Source organism: Paralichthys olivaceus, chromosome 3, assembly GCF_024713975.1.
Source record: "Paralichthys olivaceus isolate ysfri-2021 chromosome 3, ASM2471397v2, whole genome shotgun sequence".
Classification (NCBI taxonomy): Eukaryota; Metazoa; Chordata; class Actinopteri; order Pleuronectiformes; family Paralichthyidae; genus Paralichthys; species Paralichthys olivaceus.
Window position 1 is genome coordinate 12,611,419 of NC_091095.1, and position 14,935 is coordinate 12,626,353.

The window sequence follows — 14,935 nt, forward strand, 5'->3', positions numbered from 1 at the left end:
ACCGGGGTGCGAGAATCAGGCTATGTAATTAAGGCAGAGGAAATTGCCGTTTCCAAGCGGATCTGCATCGAGCTGCAATCTGTTTCCAGCTGCACTAAATTATCCTATTAAAAGGCAAGACAAGATCTACGATGAGGTGTTTGCCTTCTCCTGGCATGGCCTCAAGCCTCAGAGACAGATAATGTTGTGAAAACAATTTTCAACTTGGTAATTTGTTTAACACCTAAAAAAACGGTGAGTGTGTCTCACAGGGTCTTAGGGTTAAAAACTATTAAATGGAGCAAACACAATTTGAAACATACCCCAATAGTCTGAGGAGTTTAGAAGCAGTTAACCATAAGACTGTGAGCAAATGAACTGATAAATCTTAAAGGTTGGGTTATAACTTCATGTTTAAAACCAATAACTGACTGTAGAGATGGCAAAGTGTTGACTCCCATGGTGAAGCAAGGTCGTTAAAAACTAAAATGATTTCCGCAACGGAATTTTTTTGTCATGTCCTGCCTCCTGTATGTTCTACCCAGGCGCTACCCCTCATCTACGGCTGTATTCAAACAATTGTGTCTGGACATATACATATATATTATTCATGTCTGAAAACGGTTTGGCAGAGAGGCCAAAGGATAAACACCACCCCCCCATGCCAAAAAAACATTATTCAAAACTTCTAATGAGATGCTGTTCGATCAGACAGATGATACAGCATCACAGTAGATTCCCTTCCTACGTCACCACTGCCTGTAGCCATGTTGAAACACCAGCATAAACCCCAGCTGAGGAAAGCTGAAAATCACAAAGTGTGACAATCAGCTCGGTCCCACTTCTCCAAAGTGCTCCCTATCGCTTCACTTTTTTACTCCAGTCTCAGAGGAGCTGTTGCCAAAGCACTGACTGCAGGAGAACTGCATATCCTGCCACACAGGTCAGAGGCTGTTTTTCTCCACTGCTCCCTCCATGCCCTTCCTCTAAAGTTCGTCCTCTCTTACGGATCTGGGTCGTAGCCAACTGATGTTCACTGTGTGTGTGTGTGTGTGTGTGTGTGTGTGTGTTTGTGCCTGCATGTATGTTTCTGTCTGTCTGTTTAATACCAGTGTGAGTGTCTATGAACAATGTGTCTATCTGAGTGTGCATGTGTGTGAAAATGTGTGTTCGCCAGCTTATTGGAATGTGAGCATGTGTAAAGTGTCTGGCAGGGTCCAGGCGTGACTGACAAGCTGACTTTGGCCTATTGAGGCGGTGGAGCTGAACACACTGCATGCTACTTAACACACACACACAAACACACCTGCTCCCTAAGTGGTGCTTGGTGACGATGTTTTCAGCATGTCATACACATATTAACTTCATATTTAAACACTGCAGACATCACACTAATCTCACTCAGACGAAGGTGATTTCACACACTCGGCGTGCGTACAGACACTCACACACACACGCACACATCCTGAGCGGTCTGTAGCTCAGCCCAGCAGACTGAGCTGTAGCAGCCAGACTCTCTGCTATAATCCTGACAAACCCTGTGACCTGCAGGCTGCAGCTGAGGCCTGGGACTCCATATTCTACTATTACACTGGCTGCAGTACAATTCTGGCTCCCGTGAGAGAAGGGTGGAACCATTAGCTTCGGAGAGCAGCAGAGCATTAGAGCTATAGGAGCTGAAGCTGCTTAGTGTAACAGGCAACATTGTTCGGTCAGCCACTCAGCAGGATCGGAGGATAACTGGAAGATTACTTCATTTCTATACATAGCATTACACCAATGGTTTATTCTGTCAATCCTTGTGCACAATAGGGAATCAGATATGGTGACGACTGGAGAAAGAGCTTTAACCAGCAGATTGTAAAATTAGCTTAGCACAAAGACTGGAAACAGTGAGAAACAACTATTTTCACCAGAAGTAGAATAAGCATAATATTGGAATTATTAATGAATAAATTAATGGATGTTTGAGATAAAAAGCTATTATCTATTGCAACACTATGATGGGGTTTGATGCTCGGTGAAGATAAAGTTATTATATGTGTGTGATGAGCGGCACTACTGACCTCCTGCTCCTGCTCCACAGCTGGGAGAGAGCTGGCCATTCGAGCAGGTACACATGTTGGGTCTGGAGCAGAAGCCATCGCCACACGAGTTCCTGCAAATTGCTGGAGAGGAGAGGGGAGGACAGGACGGGAGAATTCATTTGATTGGCTCATTCATTTATTTCGAATAATCCCTATTTGTTATCTTTCCCACTGGGCTTTGTGGTATTTGTGGTATGGAGGATTTTAGGATCGAGGAACTTACGAACGATACACTGGTTCCCTCCTGGCAGAGTCTTCCAGCCGGGACAGCAGTATGAATGGAAGCGAGAGCCACACACATTGGGCCTGATGGAGACAAAAAGATAGAACAAACAAACTCAATACTCACCCAGACTTCCCAAACATATTTTAGTGAGAAAAAAACCCTAAACAAATACACACAGTTATGAATTTGTGAGCTGCCCAGGACCTGCACAGCCCCTGCTTTGAGAATAAACATAACAAACTTTGATACAAAGCCTGTGATGGATGGAGGTATTTTCAGAGAGGGGAGCAAGGGGAGGTGAAGTATGAGGGGCCTATACGACACAATGAGGAAGCACATTTTGTTTTCATTAAAAGCTGAATTAAAACTGTGAAGGACAGATAAAGTCCTGCTCTCTCCCTGATTCCCTGCCTGGCTGTCTTGATCTCTGGCAAATATCCAGAGATCCTCCCCATCGTTGCCCGACCCCAGCTCTCATCCTGACTGCTGGAGGGCCTGCACTGAACTTTGACCCCATCTGACAGATGTATGAGTCTTAACAGTGCTTGACTGGCCTGACAGGTTAGCCATAAAGTTTTACTCTCAGGAAATGGTGAAACCACATCTAGAGAACAAGCTCTGCTTTCACACACACACACACACATAAACAAGCAGCAGTTCTAAAGAGAAGTTGCCTTCCAATCTAGCGCAAAGTACACCTCACTTTCACTTTTTATCATCCTTGAATAATTACACTCCCACTTATAGCTCCATTTAGTTAGAAATGGAGTAAAAATACCAACGTGCATCAATCCCAAACCCAAATCCACATATTACGAGGAAGTGTGAGTCATTGTGAGTGAAATACACCAAAACGCATCATAAACCTGTGTAACAAGCAGAAGTGATTCCAACTCTGTGGTCGTACTAATGATATCTTTAGTGACCTTTCAGAGTGTGTAATATTCAGTACATATGAAGTCATCTGCCTTGGTGGGTTGGTGTTTGCGTTAACTGGCGGCATGACGAAGAACCGAGGGAGCACAGCTTGGTAAATTGATGGAAAGCGTGATACAGATGCTCATGGTAAAGTCATTTACCACAGGGATCACATCTCCTATAGTCTGGACAATCTCGGCCCCAGGACATGATTTATGAGTGTTTAAAGTAACACTGGTTTAGTTTTCTGACACTGGCCAAGGACTAGTAAATGTACAAAACAACTTAACAAGCATTTAACGAGCGGTACCCCAGCAATTTAGTATTGCACTTTCACAAAGCTGAGGAACGTGTCGAGTATAAAGTTTCAAAAACACTGGGTTCTACATTTAACAAAAAGCAGCTTGTTCATTTGTCTGTTTCAATCTCCAATATCTTGATGACCTTATATGAGTTATTTCTTTAACTTTGCAGAGCTGTCTCCAGAGCCACAGAGGACATCTTCAAATTGTATATATATTTATGAATTTTAATAACTGATAACTTTTTTTTTCATTTTCTTGAACATTGTGAGATAGGGCGGAGTTAGTCTTGTCTTGTCGTCTAAAAGTTTCCTTCTATTAATAATAATTAGTAAGTTAGTCAGTCATATCCATCGAAACAATGGAAAAGTTGCTTACTTAGTCAAACTAGCCAAACCACAAGCCAAAGTTATGAAAAGCAATTCAAGAATTCAACAGTCACTTCTCAAGTTCCACATTCCTCAGGGAGTTATATTCCAGATTATTTCTTGAACCTGCTGCTAAATACTCAACCAGCAGAGACTCCTTGAAGTTGGAACTATTCATTGAAACAACTATATCAGAAATACATTGTCAATAATTAGTCTATTGATTAGCAAAATGATTGAGAAATTATTTGCTGTGTCAACATGACATTTTGCTTTTTCTTGAACAGAAAACAGCATCTTTTGGTTGGATGCAGTCAAAACAAACAAAGTGGTGTATAAAGCGTTCACTCTCATGAACTTTTCAAGTTCCTTCTACGTGAAACAGATGACCGACCTCAGCAGAAAGTATCCATGGTAACCATGGGCTGTCACTAGGGAGATGACAGCTGGAGTTTGAATCTCTGATGGGATGAATAACAGGGCACACCTCCAACCACATTACCAGATGGCATGGTGGGGGGACAGAGAGACAGACGAACAGGTGGGCAAGCAGGAGATATTTACGTAGGCAGAAATAGTGGTCAGGCTGAGAGGGAAGAAAAATAAAACAGACAAAAAGCAGAAACTGAAACGTGAGGGTTGACGTTTTAAAGACAGTGACAAAGGCAGTGAGAGGAATGGCCAGTAGGAGGGAAAGGGAAAACAGGACGGTGGGAAAGGAACAGGAGATCAGTGGGAGGCAAAGCAAAACAAGTTTATGTTGAGAAGAGGAAGAAGTAGGAGGAGGAGTGGGAGCAGAGAACAGAAGATATGGAAACGAAGGAGAGAGCAGCATAAGCACGAAGAGGCCGGACCCTCGGTGGGGGTTGAATTTCTGGGGGAAACAAAAAAACTAAACAGAGCTTTGAAAAAAAAACCTTAGAAATGCATAGAGCCATAGACATCAGCATTCCAGCACATAATGAGAAGAGAACCTAATTTCTTCCTGATCTATTTGTCTGCAAAGCGTTAAAGATTTTCCACTGTTACAGACCTGGGGGATGTCAATATATGAAGGATTACACGGGTCAGACCCCGAGGTGCTCTGGTTTGTTATTCTTCCTCTCTCTCTGACTTCTTCTATCACACAGAGGAGGCTTTAGAGGGTGAGCTGAACTAAAACAGACTGAAAAAATGGAGTTTAAGCCCCGGGGGTTTTCCTCAATATTGAAATGTCCTACTGTTCTCAGGGCTCAATCTAAAGGAGATTAACTCTTCTGTGGCCATTTCGCGGACTTTGAAGCTGCTTCCTGGCCCGTGGACCGCTCATTAACTGCCATTAATAGTAATAAAAGGAAAATGGCTGCCACTATGTTGCAGGGGAAATGTGAAGAATGGAGGAAAAGCGGATTCTGAAGTTAGGGCTCAAAGGAGGGACAGTGTCAGAGAGATTTTTGGAGTGGACCAAAGTAGTTTTGGACTCTATGTAAGATAAAACAAGCAATATGAATGAGTCATGTTGGCCACTGATCAAATATAATCACCGTTTTCTGCCAGACAAAACAACACATGGATTAAACATCTATGATTGTCTTTATTTTTTTGTGGTTTCTTTTCCATTTTAGCAGTGAGTTGTAAAATTAGAAACTGCAAAATCAACAAGCCTGTTTGAGGCTGTGGCCTGAGGGTCATCTTCCCGGTGCAGAAATCCGCAGGGTCAAAGGTTGAGGCAGGTCAAAGAAGCAGTCTCCACTGACCTGCAAGGAAGGGCAGTGCTGCATGCGGGCAGGCGTGGAAAATGACTGCAGACAGTTTCCACCAAGACACAGACCAGAAGTTCACAGATGACAAGGCTCCAGGTCAGGTGTCTGTGTTCATGTATGTGTGTGTGTGTGTGTGTGTGTAGTGGTCATAGGTCAAAGGTCACAGGCCTGGTATCTGACTCTCCCTCAGAAAAACTCTTACGTAATGCTGCTTCTAGCAATAACTCAGCTTGCTGCTCAAATAGAGGAAATCATACAGAATTGTAGTAATAGTCAATGACTCAACTAAATGGTGATTAGGGCGATGGATACACAAATTCCAAACTAGATATTGTACTTCTATGGAAATAGTACTTGAACTGAACTTTTATTTTAACTAGAACAGCACTCAGTTGAGTATATACCTCCGTCAAGGCCCAACAGTCCTCTTATGAAATTTAAATTCACTGGATCCAGATTTTTATTTGGATCTGCAACAAATTGCTCGCACACATAAATATCTGTCCCCTTAACGTGAAAATAAAAAAAATCCTAATCGATTAATTATTCTCTGAGGATTCAATGAAAACATTGAAAAAAATCTCAGTATATTGTTAGTAAGTGAAGAAAGTCCTTCCTGGATCTGCCCCCTGATGCGGATCCACACCAGAATTGAATAGGTTCTTCTTTGGGTCATGTCTTACCCCTCCAAAATTTCACGGAAATCGGTCAAGTAGTGTTTACGTAGTCACAAACAAATGCAGATTAAACATAACCCCCTTGCAATTAGTGGTAAAATATACAAATATATACAAACATATCAAATGTTTAAGTTCTCATTGTGAAGAAAGGTCATATTCCTTCACTGACAGGGTAAATATTTCATATATTTTCATAAGTTGCTCATGCTTCAGAGCAGCTGAAGGAAGCCCTGGAAGAAAGGAAGGACAGGAGGTAGAAAGGAGGTAAACATTAGGGGAAATGAAGGGAAAATGAAAAAAAACTAAGGAGAAATTGCAGTGCAAATAGTTTTTGAGTTTGGTTTATGTTAACTGTTAAATCCTAATCGAGGATAATAACCGGACCCGTCGCATAAATGTCCTTCCCACCTCAGTGATGAGAAACAGTAGGTACTTTCTTGTCCTGGCAAAATATTCTCCTGCTTAACTCATCACTAGAGAATTGAAAGTGAATTGAAAGTGAATTGAAAGTGAATTGAATTGAGAAACAGATAAAGAGGGAAAGAGTGAGAGATTTTTGGCTGTGTAGTGGAGGAAGGAATTGGCTGTGTTTGTTTAGATGACTCTTCTGGCTGAGAAACAACAGGAGATTAAGTTCTATATTATATTAACTTAAACTGTGGTCGACAATACAAACCCCAGAGGAGATTGATTGCTTTTCTTTTCCATGAAAAATACATGTGTTGAACGCAGAGACCTTTCTAGACTCTGACGATTTGTTGCGGAGCTAATATTGTTTGTGATTGGCAACAGAAATAATTGTAAATCAAACACAGCTCTGCAAATAAATAAGCTCGCGTAATGCCTTTATGTGTTTGTTTTTTGTGTGTGCATCGATGTGTGTGGCAGCACCAAATGTGGGAAGTAAACCCATGGCAAAACCTTTTTTTTATCCAGTCTGACATTAAATAGAAACCACTTTATTCACCGACCACATGCCAATCAGTGGTCCCAGATAATCCTGCCTTTACTGCTCAGCCTTACCCTGCACATACAGTAAGTATAAAGCACAGACACATAAAAAACCTAAAATGGAACCTAATGCACATAAAAGAGAAATCGAGAAGCTGGCGAATCTTCACGTGTCCCAAATATAAATTCCTCCCCAGCTATTTTGTGGCTCTTTATTCCCTTACTTGTCCTCAAAGCACTCTGAGGTAAGGAAGTTTGTCCCGTGACTTTGAAAAACAGGGAAATGCTTTTCCCTTTCAAATTCTGCACATGCCAAGGCAAGACTATAAATAGAGGAACATATCCAGGCCATTGGGGTGGTATTGACGTTAAACTGGAGGGGACTGGAGTAACCGAATGTGATTCTCTGCTTTGGGTCTGACTGTCAGCCAAAGTGTCAGCCTCCAAAAAAAACGCCTCTCCTCAACAGAGAATAGCGGGGCCAAGTTAATAAGGTGGGTGGCTGGAACAGAAAAAACTTGGCTGGATTCTTCAACACGAGAGATTAAACTATGAATGTTTAACTCTTACATTAGAAAGAAAATGAGAGAAAGCTAAAACTCTCCGTCTCTGCCTCACACTTTCCTTCTCTTTCTCCACCAACCAGACGCTCAATCATCCATCGGGTAAAGCAGACGCTGCAGCCCGCCAGGCTAAACTTTGATCAGATGCTGCCCTTGAGTGGACTGGTGCCAGCCTGTAGTGTGGGAGCCAATAAATCAGAGTCAGTCAGCATAAGACCAGGCACGACCAGAGACAGAGCAGGGGATACAGAGCTCCAGCCAGCAAATAAACACTACACCGCAGCCCAAGGCCAGTGTAATGGGCATCATTAAAATAACCTCCCTCCATCTCCCACAAAGAGAAACTGTAGAAACCAGTTACTGACAGTTCACTGGTACAACTCTTACACCTTGTACACAAATGTGGATATTTAGCACAAAAAAAACAAACCTTGTCCACTCGCAAACAGCGTTTTGAGTCACTAAAACTGAGATTTTCAAAAGTTTTCAAAAGTGCAGATTTTTCAAAAACTGTTTTTTGCATATCCGTGTATACATGAGAAAAGGAGCATTTGGAAAAACAATGACATCACATCTTACCTCATGCATGCCCACTGTTACTTTGTGCCAGAAACAACAACAACAATGGCAGCTAGATAACGATATTCTCTACACTTGGTTAGCACTGCTAGGTCAAATTACAAGTTTATTACCGTTTCATTACCGCGCCCCATTACCAGCATCCACAGGCATCTATCCCGCCCAATATTACTCGGACCACAGAGTTCTTCACTGGTATCTGACGCATGTAGACTTTATCGCCACCTACTGGCACATTATGTGTTTTTGTGTTCTTCTTCATTTAGACAGCGATAATTTGTAAACTGATGGACAAGGCTTTAGCTGAAAGCATTACGTTAAGACACAAGCATTGGGTTTGCATGTTGTTTAGTTAGTTGTCATGAACACTAAAATTCACTGCTTCCTGTGTACAAAACATCTGGCCCACACCACACAAAGGCTTATCAACAGCCACAACACTTAACTTAGTCATTACAAATGGGATTTCGTCACCCTGAGGCTTCAGCACAGCAGTGGTTAGATGACTAATTTTACCCAAATTCCCGTGAACTGTGATCGTTCTCAGCCAGCGACGCTCAAATGGTTACTGAAAACAAATTCAACACATTAGATTTGTTTGCTCTGGCCAGCTCACAACAGCAAAGGGGAGGTCACTTTAAAAAGTCTCAGAAGAATTCAAGTGACAGTTACGAGGCAACGCCTAGAAATCCAATGAAAATAATCAAAAAAGATGTCTAACAGTTTCAGTTCGGGGGCACTCATCTTGGCCTGAAGCCTGTGGTGTTTAACATATACTCTGATTTACAAAGATTCTGATCACCTATTTACTTAAGTGCACAAACACGATCACTGCATGAGCATTTCATCCCGAACACAGTAGTAGCATTTCCAGAACTTTTAACAATGTAATGGAAAAAGTCTGCAGGCTTTTGTTTCTTGTTCTCATGAAACCACACACTACTTGATGGGAATAATACCCTATTGTGCGGAGTCTCCTGGTTTCTCTTTGCTCTCTCTCCTCCCGCCACTCGCTTGACTGTCTGTTGGACCAACTGTGAATGTGAATTATTGCTCAGTCAGATCATGCATTTAACGTATCCAGTTGAACGCCAATTGCCTCAATAGTGGTGCGGTGAGCACTTGATGCAGCAGACAGGATAATGGTGGCTGTGAACAGTAAATGTTAAAGGGCTTCCATGCTCGCTCAGTCTCTTCTATGAGACATCTTCTTTGGAATAATGTCTCAATAGGACTATTTTCTTTATTCAACATGGACAAATGCCTACCATATTAAGCAAAATGAATGGCATGGCAGTCAAATCTATTTCCACTACGCAGCGGGAACCCTCCCTGAGCATGTTTGGAGAGAAAACACCAGTTCTAGACTCGACATGGGCTTTAGCGTGCATTATTAATAAGTCTCAACGATAATACAATTCACAGAGTTTGGTTATTTGTCACTATCACTACCACCATCGTTTTCATCTCTTTCACCTCATTTCCGTATTTCCTTCACCTTTCTTTTATACTGTCCTTTTCTCTTGTTATCCCATGCTGCTGCTTTGTCACCTACAGCGATGAAACAAATGCCCCTTTTCATACCCCCCTCCACCCCAGGGTGATACGAATACCTCATTTCCTGTGGCTTGGCACTGAGGGAGCCGTAAGCTGGGACAGATGGGAGTATGATTGGAATAACTGATGCCGACACTGAAAACGGGGCCCCAACAAAACACTCTTTGTTTTGTAGCGAAATATACAGTGAAAAGTCCTTGCTGCAGACTGACATACATCCCACACCCAAATTCATGGTGTTTAGTGCAAGAGCTGGATGGCAGCAGGAGAGAGAGAGAGAGGGGGGGGGGGGGGGGGGGGAGGCAGGGATGGGGGAGGTTGCAGCTGGTGAGAGGTGATGTGATCCCTTGTGCTCATTTCACTGGATGTGGGGAGTCCACATATGGACACTCAAATAAACAACACCTTTAAAAACATACACATATATGTTCATATGTACACACACACACACATACACCATTCTCCCCACCGCTTGGTTCCACTTCAAACACCAGGGGGCCAGAGATCTACCCTCAGCCATCCTGAACTATTTTCTCCAGCTTAACTTATACACTTGGGTCATGCTCTTCTCTCATCGTCTCTTCATGAGATGTAAAGATGAGATGCTTTTTTTCCTCCCATGAAAATGCCAAATTGCTGTAAACAGATTGGGAGATTTCTGTGTGGCGAAGCAGCCTGTTTAAGGTTGAGCATGTGCTGTTTTTGTGAAAACAATGTGGTAGTATTCAGCAGCATAATTTGGTATAAGGCGAGCTTGGCTACAGCCCAGAGAGCACAGCAGTTTGAGAGAGAGCTGCCAGGAAAGCAGAGAGGGGAAAGTCATTTATATTTAAAATCCTTCTTCTCCGGATAAAGCAACAAATGTTCTGAGTTTTGTATGCAAAACCAAACTTAATGCACTTCTCCTCATTTGAGCACTGCTCTTATGAATACTTCTACAATATAATATGAACCAAATCAATACCAAACTGCAATGCTGTTTATTTGGGTTTTGACAAAGACATATCCCTACCCTCTTAGAGTCTCCTGGCCACGGCGTCTGACCCGCTGCACCTCTCTCTGGTCCACGGGGCTGGTCACGCGGCTCGCTTGGTAAGGTCCATTCCCAGTTTGTTCACATGCCACATGGACTGCCGCAAGACACACCGCTGCCCATCCCAGCAGCATCTGAGCCAGATTCCCTGATCCCATTGGTCCGTCTGGCTATCCCTCCGACCAGCAGCGCCTCCGTGTTACCACTTACTCTCTGACTCTCTCTTCACCGTATGGACCCAGGCTGAGCAGAGGGATCTAGACCTGGATCCAATCCTGCTGTGCAACGCCAGAGATGGGGCTGTAGATGGAGGAAGAGAGGAGATAAAAGTTAAGAAACACACTAAATCTTTATTGGACATAGAAAGAGTGGTTCAGCTCGTCTAACACGGTGGTTCCCCAACCTTTCTGTCATAAGTTCCACCATAGCCCTGTCAGGTGGGTGACTTAGCATCATAAAAGATATCAGAGTGGCTACTTTTGTCATGCAGCTTGGTAAAGTCTAGACTTGGATTGGAGTGACAGACGCTGAAAGTTTTAACCATTTATCCATATTACATCAATTTCAAGCAGAAACTGTCGATCCATTACCTTTAGCTATTTTAGCCACTTATCCATTATCATAACCAATGATATTTGAGCTAACTAACAATGTAAACTTTCAAAGCATTCTTAGTTGCACCATTGCCATGTACTGACCTGGTTTGATTGCCAAATTTAGTTCCTGGCAGAGGTTCCCCCCCTGGGCCCCAAGTACCTCTGGAAAATCACTGATCTTATGGATCAAATTGATTTTACCCCTAGTTATGCTGCTCAAATCATCCTCACACATTCTCCAATTTGAAAAACCCTGTGAGAAGCACACACCAAACCATCGGTGGTTATATCGAGAAAAGAGAAAACATATGAGCTGCTCGTGAATAAAGGCGAACAAGCGAGAAAATAGACGAGACACTTAAATCCCAATTTCCAGCAATCTGTTTTCACTGTACTCACTTCAAAGCATGTCTCATAAGTGGTTATCACAGCAGACAACAAATACTGTGTGTACTGAGAGCAGACTACAGAGGAAAAAGTAGATAGATAGATAGATAGATAGATAGATAGATAGATAGATAGATGAACTTTGTTGATCCCAGTTGGGAAATTGTTGAAAGTAGATGGACGGTGTCTATGATCCAATGTTAGCTAAATGTCAAGTGTTTATCGTCTTTAATTTGGATGATAATAAGGATCTTACATATATCATCAAAACATCACATAAATTATAAAGAAATATACATTTGGAAATGTGTCTAAGGAGTGAGATTGTTTTTGGCCTGTGTGGTACTGCAACAAGCCTCGATGGTCTAACGATTGTGTATCAGTTTTCTCATGTTCAAGCCTCCATCCATCAAGCTGATGTACTTCCCAACAACAGTGGTTCCCAAACTGGTGGTCAAACCCCCGGAAAAGAAAAGAAGATAAATATCAGGGGTCATGAGAAGCTACATTTATTTGAGTTTTACTTTTTTCTCTAAAGTTAGCTTTTATTGTAAAAAAAAACTCTATATCTGGCATATATGCAAAATGTGAGTTCAAAGGTTGGGACTTACTGCCTTAAATCATAGCTGTTGCCTAGAGGGCGCCAGAGAGACAGACTGGATGGAGGCTGGTCAAGAGTTAAGAGTTAAACGGTGATGTAAAGATAATCATGTAGCTCAAATCACTCTCTCTCAAATACTTCCCAGAACAGTTACTGATCCTAAACAAGCAAAAATCACCCCCCACTGCAATTTCATGTACAATATGGATTTCTAAATCTAATTATTGCACATTTTCTAACTCCATACTAAGCATACACTAAGCCTTACAAGCCCAGCCAAACTGCATTAACGTATATTAAATTGTGAAACATTCAGGGTCCAGCCATGAGGTTTATTTTCTCTTCTCCACCTCATTATAGACCACAGGTTTAAGAGTGAACTGTGGGCCCCTGTTGATATATAACCTCAGCAGACCCAGCCCTCCAGCACTCCAGCCATGGGTCCCACCATATTATCTGGGCTGGACAAAGAAAGGAAAATAAAAAAAAATATATGGCCCTGTGCACATCTCACTGACTGAGATTAATTTTAAAGGAAGTGGGAGCTAGAGTAGACTCTGTAGAGCACGCAGAGAGGAGGAGAATATTCCGGACAGGAAGAGATGAATGTAAATATATGTGTCCATAATTAAGTTTTCACCGTTTGTTTGTGAACAAAATTACACAAAAACTACTCAATGGATTTTAACGAATCTTGCTGGAAGGTTTGGGTCGTGGGTCAGGGAATAAGAAATAAACTTTAGGTGTGAATCCAGCTTTTCTTATTTATTTTCTTTAACATTGCGAGAATCAGTTTCCCAATCAAATTCCCAGGATATAATTCATGGATTTTGATGAAAAAATTCTGCCACATTTACGAGACTGATGTCTACGAGTTTGCGTTGCAGCTTGACAGAATTTGAGTGGACTCTTTGGCCTTTGCGGAGGTATGGACTCTACTGAGTGCCATTCTAGTTACCCCACAAACAATTTTCCCCATTTAATTCAAACAAAAATAACTGCATTAAAATATATGACTGGAACAACTACTTTGTGAAGGCTTAACTAACCCCTTGATAAATCTTTTTTTTTTTTATATCTACATCTATTCTTCTTCAAGGCCAAGTTCTATACATTAAATCATGACAAGAAATAGCTAGGTGAAGCTGCTTGAAGGAAGAGAAGTAGATGGAGGCGGGATCAATGGTGAACAAAAGAAATGCCTGATCAATTAATGAGAAGGAGACTTCTCCCTCTGAGGTGCTGTCAAAGTAAAGCAGGTAAAGCTTCCATCTATCCTGTATTATCAAAGAATCATCTGCACACTGGAGCATATAAATAAAATAATATTAATTATAATATTAAAACTAAATAATCCAAAAGCACAACTTTAAATCAGTAAATTAATATTAAGGATTATGTCAAATGCAAAAACCACACAGTAAAATACATTTGCAGTGGATTCGAGCAGAGACACACTTCTACTTACACAGTATAACCCTGTACATTAATGAGTCTATTTCAAGTTGACATAAAGACAAATGCAGTTTTTTCCATAACACTGCAGCAAAGACACGAGCTCTGCGCGTCACAACAACTTTATGAATGGAGGAAAAAAGCGCAAAACAGCTCCTGTGCGCAGAAACGCGAGTTAATAGATGAAAAAGTTTGTTAGTGCGCCTCACTCGCCAGGAAATAAACTTATCCCAGACTATCGGAACGTCAGCGAGAGCAATAAGACTGTAAAACTTGACCAGTCTATCGGTAGTTTTTTTCACGCAGATTCCCCCAAAAAAGCCGGTAAAAGGTGCAAATTACGCGCTTGGACGCTCACGGGAACACATGGTAAGCTCATCATCCACCTCTCTGCATGTTAAACTTGCAGCTAAGGAACAGACATGCACGAAGAGATAATGTCCCGTAAAACAACGGACTTCTGAAACAATAGTCACCATCAAACCTATTGATAAGTTGATTGTTAGTGGCAGGAGATCAGTAATGCGCACGGTACCTTGCAACAATTGGAGTGCCTTGGCGTCGAGGAGCCCCGAGTCGGAATATGAGACAGGATATGTTTCCCCAGAATGGAATATTTAACTATAGCCTTGTGAGAAAAAGAGAAAAGTTAGGGAATTGCCCTGTTTGGGAAAGAGGGGAGGGGACACAGAGAGAGAGAGAAAGAGGGGGGGGGGGGGGAGGAACGGACTGCAGGACATACCCACATTCCTCAAGACTCCTAGAGTTGTTATAACAGGGGCCAAAGCAGCTAAATCTTCACACTGAGGCTAACATGGCTTCACTATCATCCCAAAAAAAGAGAAGAAAAACACTCCTGCGGGCTTCCTGAGTGATGACACTAAAGCAAATGATCTCTGGTGATTGCTAAA

At 42.0% G+C, this 14,935-nt stretch overlaps 1 protein-coding gene across 1 annotated transcript in view; it reads right to left on the reverse strand.

Annotated features, from left to right (window-relative positions):
- The window catches only part of fbn2b (fibrillin 2b), a 67,335-nt gene extending 52,631 nt beyond the window's left edge, over positions 1 to 14,704 (reverse strand). The window contains exons 1-4 of the mRNA XM_069522006.1: positions 14,560 to 14,704; positions 10,965 to 11,285; positions 2,290 to 2,372; positions 2,046 to 2,147 (exon numbers count right to left, since the gene is read on the reverse strand). Coding sequence (XP_069378107.1) covers positions 2,046 to 2,147; positions 2,290 to 2,372; positions 10,965 to 11,143 — 364 coding nt within the window. The 5' untranslated portion in view covers positions 11,144 to 11,285; positions 14,560 to 14,704. The remainder of the gene's footprint in view (positions 1 to 2,045; positions 2,148 to 2,289; positions 2,373 to 10,964; positions 11,286 to 14,559) is intronic.
- Between the last annotated feature and the right edge of the window lie 231 nt (positions 14,705 to 14,935).